The sequence below is a fragment of the Paramisgurnus dabryanus genome, chromosome 23 (assembly GCF_030506205.2).
Source record: "Paramisgurnus dabryanus chromosome 23, PD_genome_1.1, whole genome shotgun sequence".
In the NCBI taxonomy this organism is placed as follows: Eukaryota; Metazoa; Chordata; class Actinopteri; order Cypriniformes; family Cobitidae; genus Paramisgurnus; species Paramisgurnus dabryanus.
Window position 1 is genome coordinate 27,188,720 of NC_133359.1, and position 15,687 is coordinate 27,204,406.

A 15,687-nucleotide genomic window follows, 5' to 3' on the forward strand; every position below is an offset into this window, starting at 1 on the left:
CAGGGAGAGGCGGTGGTACGCTCAAGAGCTATATTTGGAAGTGGCGGTACTGTGTACTGGCGCCTACCGGCCCACATTAAAGCACTGGCGGTAGCAAAGGTAGACGGCCCTTTGAAAAGCAAAAGAAAGCTGATAAAAATGAGAAACCTACACTGAAATAAATTTGAGTAGGATTTAGGCTACTTAACAAAATCTAAACATTTTTCACTCAGAAAATGCTAGTAAATATAAACAAAATTATCAGCAGCTTTAACTTTATTACTTTTTTAATTTTAATTCACTCTTTGTTTCAGCGATGTTTATAAATGTACTATATTTTTGCATTTTGATTACAAACTGTTCTACACTGAAAAGAAACTAATGTAATCTTCCTGATTTAATCACGTAAAACATGAGTCTAAACACAAGCACCACTTTTCTGAATGATGATAATCACAAACATCCCAGAGTTTGTAAACCAATTGTTTGTAAAACATATTTAATGCTAACTTTACTTAAAAATTCAGAAAATATTTTTTACAGTGTATAAATAAAAAGACATGAAGGAAGTTAATTCCAAAATGTAATTAATTGTACATGGTTTAGCTGCTTGTTTTAGCAGCTACCAGAGAGAGTCAAGAAATTAAAAACCACCCACCCCTAGGTCTGCCAATTCTTTGCCAACCCCCAATGCTAATCGATCACCTCATCAAAGAAAACCGGTTTATCCAGTTTTCACCAGCGTGCTGGGTTTTAATATCAACCCTTGCAGTTTCTTTGTTAAAATGTAATTTAGGCAAATAGGCCTAATACATACGCTGTATGTTATTTTAAATGAATGTTAATAACTTATAAAATTAAGTGGATATCAGGTAACTTAATTTGACATATGTTGATATAACCTAGGCTCTTAAGTCCCATGCAATCACCATGAGACACACGCATTTCTGTCAGTTCACACGCTCACACACCAAACCTTGTAAGCTATTTATCACGCTGAGAAGTAAAATAGAACTTTTCCTGCTATACAAATTAATAAAGGAGGTGCTGGTATACAGAGCATTTCTGTCGAGTTTAGCAGTACATTTTTTAGGTGTGGTCAACTTTACGCAGCGCCACAAGAACCGACAAGCAGATGACATCAGAGTACCGCGAGAAATAAAGCGGAGGAGGTTGGTTTTAAATCGCTCTCGCGGTACTCTGATGTCATCCACTCATGTTTGAGTCTGTATCAGATGAAAATACAGATTTTGAGGAACAACTTATTGTTTGGAGATTGTCAATGGACGTTTCTGAGTGGTATGTTTGTTTTTTCAGTGTAGACCTGCAAAACGCCAAATGCATAAAAATTAATTAATATGGTAATGTCTTAGCATGATATGTTTTCTAAAATGTTTAAAAATGAACAAATCAGTTGTGCGAAACTACACAGAATTTTTTTTAATAAAACATATTCAATGGTTACAGTGCCTCATGGTGGGGTTGAACCCCTGGTTCAGTTTACCCCATCTGGTTCACTTTGCCCCACAGCCACCTTTCTGGGAAACTGCCTAGCTTAGTAATTCAGGCTAATCTTTAGCTAAATCATTCACATGGTTTTATACATTAGCCTATCACAAATATTTATGGTATGAATATTTAGACCTGGATAAATCTACTTTAACATAACAGCCTTTATACCTGGTATGTATAAATTTTACTTTGATAGGATAAAAACTGTTTTTTTTGTTTAAAAAAATCATACTTTAATCATAACTCTTTAATTTGTCCTTCTCTTTAAATTATGGTTGCTACCTGTATTTGTGGTCACACGGCTACAAATCTGTATGGTTGCCTAGATAAAGGGGGTGGGTCAACTTACCCACTGGCTCACTTTGCCCCACTCTCCCCTACTTGGTATTGAGAAACGGGAATTGTTTATCGAAGCCGGAGCGCGAGCTACAAACTACAGAGCGAGTGCGCGGGTGCACAATGGTGAAAGAGCAACACACGATGTAAATAATTATACCAGTGCTCGCAGTACAGACGCTTTATATTTTAGCGTACTGCGTACCTTCACTTTCTTTTGCGTGCCACCACTTCTCATGTTGCTGGTACTTTGCCTTAAAGAGTCAAAGGGCGTTTCTATGTGGCGCTGCGCAGACAGTTCGGCAACGAAGACATCAAAGTACCGCGAGAGCAAGTCGAAATGTTACAAATGGTCCGACTTTACCTTTGCTCTCGCGGTACTCTGATGTCATACGCCGACCAGTCAGCGCCGCACCATTTAAAGTCGAACACACAAAGCGTCAAGGCAGGGCCGCTGGAAGTCATTTTGAACAGGGGGTGCTGTGAATTTTTTAACCAAAAACCTATGAGCCTATAGGCCTATTTAAAATACATTTTAAAAATAAATACATTGAGATTTACTACTTTATTGTCATATACACTTCAGGGCACACAGCCAGGGTCTGAAACACACAGACATCATCAGTTCTCAGATGAATATGCGCTATTAATCAGAAGCAAAAATACTTATCCCAGGGGGAATTACTTTCGTTACAATTTACATACAACATATAATATTATAACAACATATAATATTAATTAAACTTCACAATTTTCAATGTCCATGCGGACGAACATATTTTACTTTCGTTTTTAAGTTAGAATCACACGACAGATATAAAATATTCTCACATTAACATACCTAGTATATTTTTATATAGATCTTTTTTTTTACTAAATAGTACTATTACTGTCTTTTTTAAACTTATAAATAAGTCATAATTTGAACAAAAATAATGATGGGTTTAATTCTGATATTGTATACTTTTATAAAGAAATACATGGTGTATAATTACATTTTTAGAATAGGCTTTATATAAGGTTTGTACTGTAAAAATACTCTATTTGTTACAAACAAAAGATAAAGAATTTACAAACGTGTGGAGAGCCATTTCAGCACTTGGACAGCGAAATGTTTTTTTTTAAAGCATTACTTAAAATGTTTTCTCATCTCACCATATCTACAGGTGCAGAGTCATTATATACAATAAATCCGTTGGGTAGCATTTTAAAAAAAAACATTTAAAAGTAGATGCATTTGTTTAAAGCAAAGCATTTATTTACTTAGCTACAGATGAAGCAGCTATTTAAGCCTTCTAACGTCTCATAATTGGTCATCATTTATGTCCAAGAGACTCAATAATAATCTGTCACATTTTAATCCTTTAATTTTTCATATTAAAAAGCGTTTTTGTGCTGCTGCGCTTCCATGTATGTAATAAACAAACCCGCGTTGTCATTCCGTTAATACGCATATTATCAATGCGCTCTTTACTCGCGCAGAAAAAACTCGCGTCGCGCATTGCGCCGGTTGTATAATAGAAATTCCAAAGTCTCTCATGAGCTAGGGGACGAATGTCCATGGAGTTCAGTATTTCTGTGTGGGCATGCATCAGGGAAAGGTGTGTGAGTCTTTTCTGGTTCATAGTGCTGCGTACCCTTGTCTTCAAAAGACGCAAGACAAAGAAAGTGCGCTCGGATGAGGCCACGGATAGGCACAGACAGTAATGAAATTAAAATCCAAAATACACGTAATAACCTACGTGTGTCAAAAATAATTTCCTAAAATATTCATAAGTAATATATCAATTGTGCAAAATATTTTTACTTAAAAAAAAAATATATTTCTCGCTTTTCCGCGACCATGCGTCAAGGTCTGGAGGAAAAGGATACCTGCCCGGATCCCACGCACGCATCTGCAGTTATATACATTTTACAAAACCGGTATTCATTAGATTTTAAGAACTTTTTTGCCACTTTTAAAACTGTAAAACTAAATAAAAAAGAAATCATATGCCGATTGAGCATGTAAGCATATGTTTTCTTGTTCGCTCCACGCAACACGGGTTTAAACGCCGTTTTTTTCTAAAGAATAATGTTTAAACTTTATTGGTGGTGGTTGAGAATAATTTATATTGCAGAATAATGTATATTGCATTTTAGCGCAATATAAATGTATCATATTGTTATTCTTAATATAAAAGAATACTAATATATTTTTTACAACATTTTTAACTTTAAAACATACATATAAAGATGCTTTGTACAATAGCTTTGCTTCTGACAACAATTTTCTGTAATAAATCAGTAAATCAATCACAAAATGTGTTGAAAGTGGCGAATAAAATGCTTGTCAATTCAAACAAAGGTGTATAAAACCGCTTTAATTAACAATAACTAAACTGTGCTCTTTTGCATACCTCTACTTTTCTCATGTCTTTCTTTATACCACCTTTATCTTTTTAAAATCTTGCCACTTTTAGAAATAATTTGTTTGCATTTTTTGTATACTGCACACTTTATTTGCATCAACTACACCCATAATAACATTTTCTACGTTTTTCTTTCAATAAAAATAAACATATTTATTATTGTCTTAACTTAAAACTTTGTTTTTTAATTTATAAATTAGATTTTATATAAATAAGTTTTAAAAGTGTTGACTGCGAACGTCTGAGATAAGATATCTGGAAGGACCTATAATATACGACTATAATATATGTACATTTTAAATTAAAATGTCTGTTCTATTTCTAGCAATTTATTTTGTTTTGACCTACTAAAAAATACATAAGTGACATTAAGAGATTTTATAAAGTTACTTTAATCCATTATTTTAGTAATATATTTACAAAGCCACTGAATATTTTTACTGTTATGAATAACGGCTGAAAGGATAAAAAAAAATCATAACACTGACTGCCTATATGCGCAAGAAAGGTATTATTAAAGTTTTAAATATGTAAAACTAAATAAAGATATCATAGGCCCACTGTACAGTATGTAGGCCCATGTTTTCTTGTTCGCTCTGCGTGGGTTTAAACGCCGTTTTTAAAGAATATTTTTTAAACTTTATTGGTGGTGGTTGAGAAGAATTCCTCTTTCCATATGTAAAGCAATTTAGCGCAATATACATGTGTCATATTATTGTTCTTAATATATTAAGAACAATAATACTAATATATTTTTACAACATTTATAACTTTAAAACATGTTTTTTATACCACATGAATCTCTTTAAAATATTAATACTTTTAGAAAAACTGACATAATTATTAATATTATGAACAAACAATGAAACGGTGTCAAAATTCGACAACACAAATAATTAAGATATTCATTGTAAATAGAGTTAAGTGTATTAGGCTCACACTAAATTCTTTGTTGCACTTAGTATAAATGCCCATTGCACGTACAGTCATCTTAATATATGTATGCGCTGTTATGCTGGCAAGAAGGGGTTGACGTCACTTTGCTGTTTTAATAGAAATGTTAAATATTCAGCAATGCCCTTATTAACTTCTGGAAACAACCGCAATGACAACGCATATAAAAATTTAGTTTTTTATGCGCCACCTGGTGGATTTTCTGTGAAGCGAAACACATTAAGGGAAAAGGGAAAGTAGCCCCCCCGAAAACACTTGCAGAATTCTGCGTGACTCCGCGAGACGATTTGGCGAATGCCGCGGGAGAAAACGCGCGTTTTTAAAGGCCACATCTGTACCTCATCTCCACCTTCTCTACACTATCAGGACCATTGGGTTTATGCAAAATTTAATTATGGATCACAAGGGACTCAAAGTAAATAACACTCAAAACAACATTAACGGGCGCTATTCAATTTTCCTTTAATAATTTATTACAGCAATAAGCAACTTGTGTTTATTCCAATTTTGGTTGAATGCTTGCTGCGATGTGAATTTACCAGGAAAATCCTTTTTGTAAATTTTTCATCAATTACCTCCAATAGCCAAAATTTAGGCGATATGACATTGAAAGGTCGATTCATGTAAGCAATAATACTTCATGAAATCTGACCAAGCAGAATCAAGGACTGGAACTAACCATTTTATAAAGATAAATGAATCTTTTTATCTATAGCTCAGCTGATGGCTTTGAATAAACACAAGGAATACTAAAGATTTGGTTCGTAAAAAAATCACAGCTACTTTAAGTAGGCTGTGTGAATTTGACTGTTTTGAAACTTATATGGTACTGTAGCCCCTTGACATCAGTTATCATGAAAAAAGCCATGAAATTTCAGGTTTGACAATATGGGACCTTTAAGTGTAGAGTATATAGAGAGTCTTTGGAGTATAGCACAGCTCTCTCTCAGTCTATATTTATTACTCTTATTTCTGTGCAGTGACCGAATGTAGGCCACTACTGATCCACTGCAGTTTAACCTAAATCTCTCATTCACATGCAAGTATGAGTTAATCCCGCTCTAGACAGATGTTTTTAATATCTCAGTTGTTTTCACAATTGTTTATGACAATAAATACACTGTACTGTTTATCTCGTTTAACAGTTAAGGATACTTAATAGTGTATAAAAGTTTGCTATTGCACATTTTCAACACCCTGGTCTCTTCTAGCAAAAGAATGGAGTAACAGTTGATCTGATCTCTCAGTTTGTTTGTTTGATTTAGTTTGGTCTTATGAACTGCAGTGTTGTTAGTGCAACGTGATCTCATGAGAATACGTGTGTATTTTTACGTTTCAGTGTGGTTGTACCATACATACATTTACTTATGTTTAAAACACACTGAAACGTATAATATAGACGCTTTGACAGGACTAATACGTAAATTATTTACGTATAAATTACAGCTTTACAAAAGTGCACATTTGTACGTAAGTTATTCATAAATATTAAAATCGCGGGCATTGGCGTTTCTTACCCATATTAATGACATGTTTTCAGTCATATTTTCTAACTTATTTATTCAAGACAGTTTACCCATTTACCTAATGAAATGATTATGATATTCAGAGAATTTTACAATATTGAACATTAAAAAACTTTAAAACTATTTAGTTTGTTTGCCATGACACAAAAACGCGTTTTCTCCAATGCTGTCTTTTATGTAAGGGATAATGTAGAGGCAGCCGGTAGTTATCGGGAAATAAGCCCCGACAGTATGATCAGTACTGTATCACACTGAAGGGGCTTATTTCGCGATAACTACAGGCTGCCTCTACATTATCCCGCTTATTACACGGCTACTTGCCACATACTGTAAGAAAAAAAACTGGACATGAATATGAATTTGAAACATTTTATTGGCATATTTGTTTTAATTTAACATTTTTATCCTTCCGCGAAACTTTGCACAGATGCATAAAATGATCGTTATACCTTATTAAGATCCTCTGCTTCATACTTGTCTGTCTCCATTTTTTTCTCTTTTAGCCAGTCTTTGAGAAGTTTTAATGCCCATTCTGTATTTTTTTTTGTGTGTTGGCTTCGTAGCTGTCATGCTCTATTTTGTCACTCTCTGTGTCTTGTCGTTGTTCGTTCTTCTATCCACTGTTTAAATGTTTTGTTTTTTCCGTACATGTTAAAATTAATGTCAAAACTTTCCATTCTAAATGGTGGTTGTCCAGTGTTTGTCACAAGATGGCGCCAAACAGTAATCTTTATTGGCGCGGAGCGATTTTAATCGTACAAGTAGTACCGGCTATGCGTTATTACTTTAGAGCGGTTATTATTTGAAAAGAACGAACCTGCAAATGTCTCAACTGACCAATCAGAATAAAGCATTCCAGAGAGCCATGTAATAAGCAATACGTAATTATTACTATTAAGGAATAATTACACCAAAATAAAACATAAATTCACAAAAGATGTTACTTTTATTCATTTGCTGTAATCCACATCTTTAAAATCCATACGATTGCGAGGAAAAGATCCAAATTCAGCCCTTTATCCAGCGATCTTGATCCGAGTTCACATCAGCAACCGTTAAGTCAGATTGCGCGTTCGTTATAAATTCAAATATCCTGCCTCAAGAAGCTTTACGACACATTGCTTCAGGCAGTGATAGCAAAAGCTCATTGGCTCTTTGTGTACCACGTGACATATTTGCGTGATTTCCGTTGTTGTATGTTAGAATTAAAAAAATGCGCCGTTATAGAGGGAAGCCGCCGGATCAACGTTCTCTTGGATTAATAACTTCTCTTTACTTTACTTCATATACTCCAGAGAGGACCGCGGCTGCAACACATCGTCATTTTAACTACTTTTGGTACTGATTTTAATATTCGCAATAAATAAGTTGTGTGTGATTACACTGGTCTGTCTGTTATGATTTTTTAAACAGTAACGTTAAATGATTTTAATAAACTGTTTTGCGTAGGACTGTGGTGGCTTAAAATATCTTTTGAATGCTATATTGTTACTAATATCTTCCTTAACATATCTGTCAGTTACGTTGCATAATATAAAAAGAATACATTTAAACATTTTGTATAAAAAGGGTTTGGGTTTAGGGTAGGGTTTGGGGTAGGGTTAAGGTATCGGTAAAATGGTTAATGGGAAATTATACAGCAATCTTTTTGGAAAGAAAAATACAGAAATGTTTTACGTTTTTTTAGCTGTAAAAATATAATAATGCTATGTTTAAATGTTGTAAATACATCTACATTGTACGTTGTAGCATCTTTTTAAAAGTACAAAAAATAAGGAAATTTTTTTTTTTGAAAGTTACGTGTAAATACTATTTATTAACAGTGAGACCAGGCTGGTTAATCAGTAAGCTTGAGGAAATGAAAAGAGTTTATTTATGGTGCCAACTAAGGAACTCAATAAAGACTTTAACTGTAAATCAACCCCATTCGCCCCAAGGGCTGGGGCCTAGCCAGTCATTCGTGATACCCTGTGAGTACAGAACATATTAATGCTCTTCTCCTGTCTGTTTGGCAAAGAATAGAAGCACAGCATGCTTAAACAAACAGTGAGTCTGCAGTTAAAGTTTATTATTTTACCATACGAACACACAGAAGACTCACTGAACAATACAATCTCTGCTGCAGACTCAGGTTAACGACTGTATACGGCTATGAAGAAGTTTCAGGTATGTTGACCCCTTTTCAGTGAAATTGCTCCATATGAACACATTCACAATGCTGCAGCGCTAAGCCACATTGTCCTGAGTGCAATCTGACTTCTGAGGTAACAGGGATGAACTGTAGACAGCAAGAGTGAAAACGGATTTAAATGTGGAGTGAACAGGAGTGCAGACGAACTGTTTGAGCCACACAGTATGTGAGCACACAAACACAATCACACATGCCTGGGGGCCATGAGATGAAAACAGTGGTTTAATTCAGTCCCACAGATCTCCTCAGATGCACTCGAGGGAGACCCCAACATAAAACGGTGGTAAACAGATACCCGATGGACCCAATGCATTGTGGGATTGGGCGGAATATGCCAGTACTGGGTCTGTCTGAAATAATCGCCCTGTTCTTTTCGCTCTTGGCAGTTCATCAAATGAAATAGTCTCTGGGTGAAAGTGATGACATTTGGAAAGCACCATGCAAAGATGGAGTGTAATAGGTATGATGGGTAAAACCAACTGCACACATGCCATTGTGGAAGAAGAAAACTGTAAACTACCTCATAATGTCTTATTCACTTGTTACAAAAGTCCTGCATTAAAGCAGATGTGTAGACAACTGCAGGTTTTACAACGTTGGCACATTTGAGATGATGAAAACAGCCACGAAATCCATGTTATAATGAAAACACGAGGCAAAAATCACAGGAAGAAAAATCTGCAAATTTAAAAAAAAAACATTCTTGATTATTATGATGAAACTTAGCGTACAGTAATGTGCTATTACTGCGGCTTCTTCCTACAGGCAGGCAAGTTTCTTAAAGGGCTAGTCTGCCCAAAATGTATTCCTTTACTCACGGTCATTTTTTGTTACAGATGAATATCACTTTCTATTCTTATGGAACACTTTTGGATTTTTTTTACCTTCTGTACAAGGTGATGTGTAGAAATGGGAGTAGGGGCTGTGGGATCAGGACATCCAGGTCGGACTCAAACCCTGATCATCCCACATCAGCCAATGGCTTGTACTGTATATATCTGCATTTGCATAGCTCCAACATTAATACTTGAGCATTCAGACTAACATGGAGTTTCATTGAAAGAAAGATCAGATCTTCTTACAGGGTTGGTACAACATGAGGGTGCGTGAATTATGAAATCATGTCTATTCCTAAAGAATCTGAGATATAAAGCTAAAGAATAAAACTCAACTATGCAGGGCGTGGTGAACTGTGGTATTATCTCATGTCTTTTCAGAATAACGTGCCTGCTTTCTAGACAACATGCAATTACAGAGCGCAGTACTTTGTTCATGCCACCGACCGGGAAAACATCCTCATGTGGCTCCCGCAGTCCAACGGATTCGACGGCCACAGGAATCACAAACTGAAGAGTTCTCAGTTTGCCTCAGACTGTCTGAAAGAGCTTACTTTACTTTTAACACCGTCTAATCTTCAACAGAGTCATGTTCTCTATATATAGTGGGGTGCAGCGATGTTTTACATAGTATAATACCACAATATACTATCATAGTGTCAAATGTATCAGTGCTACAGTATCAAGTCAACACTAAATACTGCATGATATTGAGAAAAAATGCAATAACTTGTTAAATGATGTGATATGCGTTACAATAATTCTTTATGTTTATAAAATCTATTTAAATAATAATAATAATTAATAATAATATAACTGAAAATTATGTTTCACATTCTTTGGAAAAGAAAGCATCCCTCTCTCTGCTATCTGCATCGATCTAAAACTTTGACTATATGTAACTTTTTAAAGTATTAAAATCATTCAAGTTCATTCAGCAATTGCACACATATGTATGGCAATATGAAAGTAATTTAGGTAATTTCAATATATCTTGCAGCCCTACTAGATGTTTGTTAAAAATATGATAAAATGTTCATCAGGGAGATTATAATAGAAGTGTCCTCCTGCCCCGCTCCTTGCGGGCCACCGCAAACTTAAATTCCTATTCTAATATACATTATTTATGCATTTGGCAGATGCTTTACCCAAAGTGACTTATAGTGCATTACAAGCTATACATTTTTATCAGTAAGTGAATGTTCCCTGGGTTCCAACCCATGACCTTTTGCACTGCAAACACACAGCTTTACCACTGAGCTATACAGAAACAAATGTATTAGTATTAGCACTGTACGTAACGGTTAATAACAAGGAGAAGAGCATCAAGACCTTAACCGCATCGCACCTGTCATATTTATAATATCCATATTTAGAAATCCGTCTCTCATATACAGGTATTTATCCTGCCTGTAGGTTTGTGCATATATGTGTTTCATTTTACATATTGCCTATTTTAAATGTACTGTGTGCATAAATACAAAATATAGCTTCAATAATCTTGTTTTCTGGTATAAATATATGAAAATTCTTAAATTGAGATGCATTTACTTGGTAAGCAAGTGGCTCAAGATTTTAAATCTTGTTTATTGAAATAAATGATGAAAATCAAGAGGGTTTTTCACTAAAACAAGTCAAAATATCTGCCAGTGCAGTAAGAAAAATAAACAAATCTAGTTTCAACTTAATTCAATAAACTTAAGTTGATTTTTCTTACTGCACTGGCATATATTTTGACTTGTTTAAAGTAAAAATCTCTTGATTTGAATCATTTATTTCAATAAACAAGAATTAATATCTTAAGCCACTTGCTTAACAAATAAATGTATGTAAATTTAAGAATTTTCACATATTTATATTAGAAAACAATACAAAAATACTCAGTAAGACAGTAATTTTTGCTGTATACTGTATACACTGCAAAAAATGATTTTCAAGAAAAAAAATCTTAGTATTTTTGTCTTGTTTTCAGTAAAAATATCTAAAAATTCTTAAATTAAGATGTATTTTTCTTGATGAGCAAAACCACCCAAGAAATGCACAAAATCACTTAAATTTGATATTTTTGGTCTAAAAACTAGACTTATTTTCTTGGGTCAAGAAAAGGCATCTTAATTTAAGAATTTTTTGATATTTTTACTGAAAACAAGACAAAAATACTAAGAAAATGTTTTCTTGAAAAAATTTTTTTGCAGTGTAAAACGAATAAAAAAATCAAGACTACCTTTAACTTGCTTATATTTTTTTTAACTGTGGTGAGCATTAAGTCAAAAGTTAGTGAGTGGCAAATTTCAGCAAATTTGTATATTCCAAAAACAATATAAACTGAATACTGCAAAAAATGATTTTCAAGAAAAAAAATTCTAGTATTTTGGTCATTTTTGTCTTATTTTCATTAAAAATATCAATTTTTTTTAATTAAGATGCTTTTTCTTGATGAGCAAAACGACCCAAGAAGATAAATCTAGTTTTTAGACCAAAACTATCAAATTTAAGTGATTTTGTGCATAAAACAAGCAAAAAATCTTGAAAATTTTTCTTAAATACTAAATTCAAGAAAAATTCAAGAAAAATTTGCTTACCCCATTGCCAGATTTTTTGCTTGTTTTATGCACAAAATCACTTAAATTTTATATTTTTGGCCTAAAAATTTTCTTGGGTCGTTTTGCTCATCAAGAAAAAGCATCCTCATTTAAGAATTTTTTGATATTTTTACTGAAAACAAGACAAAAATACTAAGATTTTTTTTCTTAAAAATCATATATACCGTAAAATATACCAAAGTAAAATAACTCATTCTGTGAAATTGATTTTTTTTTCATACCACCAACCCATAATCTGCACATTTTTATTTTCAATTTAATTTATTTTTTAAACCTTTACATAAAGTATATGCTTCTTCGATGCTGAAAGATAAGACGACTACAGGGGGACTTGAATATGGATATATTTCTTCTGGATTTCAAAATACAGGATATGCAACAGCTCAAAATATTGATAATAAGAATAATTTCTTTCCAAGTTAGTGCAACAGTTTGGGAAAAGCCCGTTCTGCTCTCAAGCATGAATGGTTTATTAAGTCTGGTTTGGAAGAACTTGGCTGGTCAGCACAAATCCCACTGAAAATCTTTCGAATGGTCGAACAGTTCGAAAATGATCTAATATAAGAGCAATCGTTGAGACCCATGAAATCATTTTCCCTTCTTTGCTACTTGCAGGCCCGTCAGGATCTTCTTCTACACTAAACTAAGTAAATCATTTCTATGTGGACATGGACAGTTTGGACAAACTGCATTTTTATTAAGAACTAGAAGGGACAGTTGCAACAACACAACTAAAAACGTACATGGTCCTCTTCTCTAGAAAGTCACTGTATGGCACAGCATTAGGATTCGTCCTCACACACACATAACTGCACATATTGATATGAGGGCCTGCGCTTTGATTTTATTATCCACCCTCAGCGTCACCACACAATGACATTTGCTCAGACGAGAGAAAGACGCTGAGTCACTGTAAATGCAAAAGACACACAGATGAAAACTGCACTGTCAAACATACACAGCTGTCCCTCTTATGTATGTGCGTAAGTCAAGTCACATTTATTTATATTGAGCTTTTTTACAATGTTGCATTGTTTCAAAGCAGCTTTGCATACAAGACAAAGAAAAGTAACCACACAAAATATTAAATATATAGGCCTAGTATATAAAGAACACAATGCGCTATTAAAACATTGCTAAGACGTAACTAATGACTTTGCTTTTAGCAACATGACTTACATTATAAAGAGCACCACTGAAAGCCAACAAAACATCCTGTAAATTCTGGTTTAGTCATTTTCCTCAAGCGTCACGTTACTCAGGTTTATATCAGGGACTTTACATTGCTAATGATGTAACGTTTTTCCATAGGAGGACGGCTATTTCTAACAACTGATGGGCCCAGACCCTGAAACTCAAACACACAGGCTAATACATCTATCTATTTATCTTCGTTAACACTGATACACATTCAGTTCACACTTCTAGTGAACAGATCTATCAATAAATCCCATCTTGCATTGATCATCTGTCAGTCACCTGTCTGATTTTAGCTCCCAATGACAATCACACAAATACAATCCCTACAAACAAGAAAACGTGTCTGAAGCTGTTAAACTTGTACACAAATACTGTGTACATCGAGGGACATAATAAAAAAAAATGTAAACGCACATTAATATATTAGCCTGTAATCCTAAATCTCCCCGTTAATATCACGTGAAGATGCTGTGAGCTCTACATGTGAATGACTCTGTACACACCACTGTAATACCTTTACTATTTCAATATATTATAAAATAAAAATTAAAGCACAGTCTCCCAGATTACTTATTCCTGTAAAGAGGGTGAAGAATGTACTTTAGGGTCTTTAAAATATCTTAAGGCTTTAATGCGAGTGAATTTCCTACAGTTTTCATCTAATTGTGCACTCACTAAAACAGCGCAGCAGGTTCAAGCTGCGGCCAGCGCGTGATCTCACGTGCCCTACCTGAGCGCGACCCGCACCGTGCTCTCGTCCTGCCCGCCCGACATGATCAGATCCTCATCGATCGCACAATATTCCGATCGATCTGATGAAGGAGTATTCAGCTCAAATACGCCATTATCACGCCCTTGATTCACATGCACCAGCTACAGCAATGATGCTGCTGTACGATCACGCGCGCACCCGTGGATAGACCACTCGCGCATTCGCTCGTGCAATCGGTCCTGCGCGATCTGATCTACACGCGCAGTCAGTCCCAGCCGCAATGCGTCACCAAACCACGCCCCCTGGATGACCCTGAAAGGTGACGTCACGAGACCAAATGAATTTTCTTATTGGTATGACGTCATAGCATAGCATCTTTGAACTCTAGACATGTAGTAAAAACTATACAATAAAAAAATACAAATAGCACATGTAAAAATATGTGTAATGCAGTTTAAATGAAACACAACTTTTGAGGTACTGTTAATTATAAATCAGTATATTATTAACAAAAAAAAATTATTTAGTATGCATAAAAACGTTTCAGTGGTGTTGGGTGCTACCATGTGGTGTGTAAATGCCTACACTGCAAAAAAAATTATTTTCAAGAAAAAATGTCTCAGTATTTTTGTCTTGTTTTAAATTAAGATGCTTTTTCTTGATGAGCAAAACGACCCAAGGAAATAAGTCTAGTTTTTAGACCAAAAATATCAAATTTAAGTGATTTTGTGCATAAAACAAGCCAAAAAATCTGCTACTGGGGTAAGCAAAAAATTTTTGAAAATGTTTCTAAAACACTAAATTCAAGAAAAATTGCTTACCCCATTGGCAGATTTTTTTTTGCTTATTTTATGTACAAAATCACTTAAATTTGATATTTTTGGTCTAAAAACTAGACTTATTTTCTTGGGTCGTTTTGCATTTTTTTGCAGTGCACCCTTCACATTAAATTTACTGTAATGAGCGTGCATTGCATCAAACATGAAGATCACGTGACCAGATGGGTGCCCTGAGTGAACTCTCACATACTTGCCCCCTCAAAAGAGCCTGTTGTACCCCTGGTGCTGGCAGGAGAGGTAAATAGTTGACCAGCAAGGGCTCTGGTGACTTGACCTGCTTACACGCTGCAGTGTCCAGTTACTGAGTCTCAGATTACTTCTACAGAGAGCTACTGTACAGTGAACACCATACTGAAGTACAGTACAGAACCTTTAACACAGTTACTCCAGAGATGCATTTGATTTACTGAGGGTTTAGAGATGCGAAATTTAAAACAGATTCATGTTCACAGGATCTGTACTTCACGCATGAGTAAATCAAGCGTTCAGAGGTCAGACGGGGTCAGATTAGGACATGACTGAACAGGTTTCAACTTGACATGGCACAGAACAACAATTATTGAGTTATAGATGCAAATAAGACAGAAA

General features: G+C 34.7%; 1 protein-coding gene across 5 annotated transcripts in view; it reads right to left on the reverse strand.

Moving 5' to 3' along the window:
• The window catches only part of kif21a (kinesin family member 21A), a 53,556-nt gene extending 39,037 nt beyond the window's left edge, over window positions 1–14,519 (reverse strand). For all 5 annotated transcript variants that reach the window (XM_065291197.2, XM_065291196.2, XM_065291198.2 and 2 more), the window contains exon 1: window positions 14,279–14,519. In XM_065291197.2, the coding sequence (XP_065147269.1) occupies window positions 14,279–14,322 (44 nt within the window). In that variant the 5' untranslated portion in view covers window positions 14,323–14,519. The remainder of the gene's footprint in view (window positions 1–14,278) is intronic.
• Window positions 14,520–15,687: the final 1,168 nt, after the last annotated feature.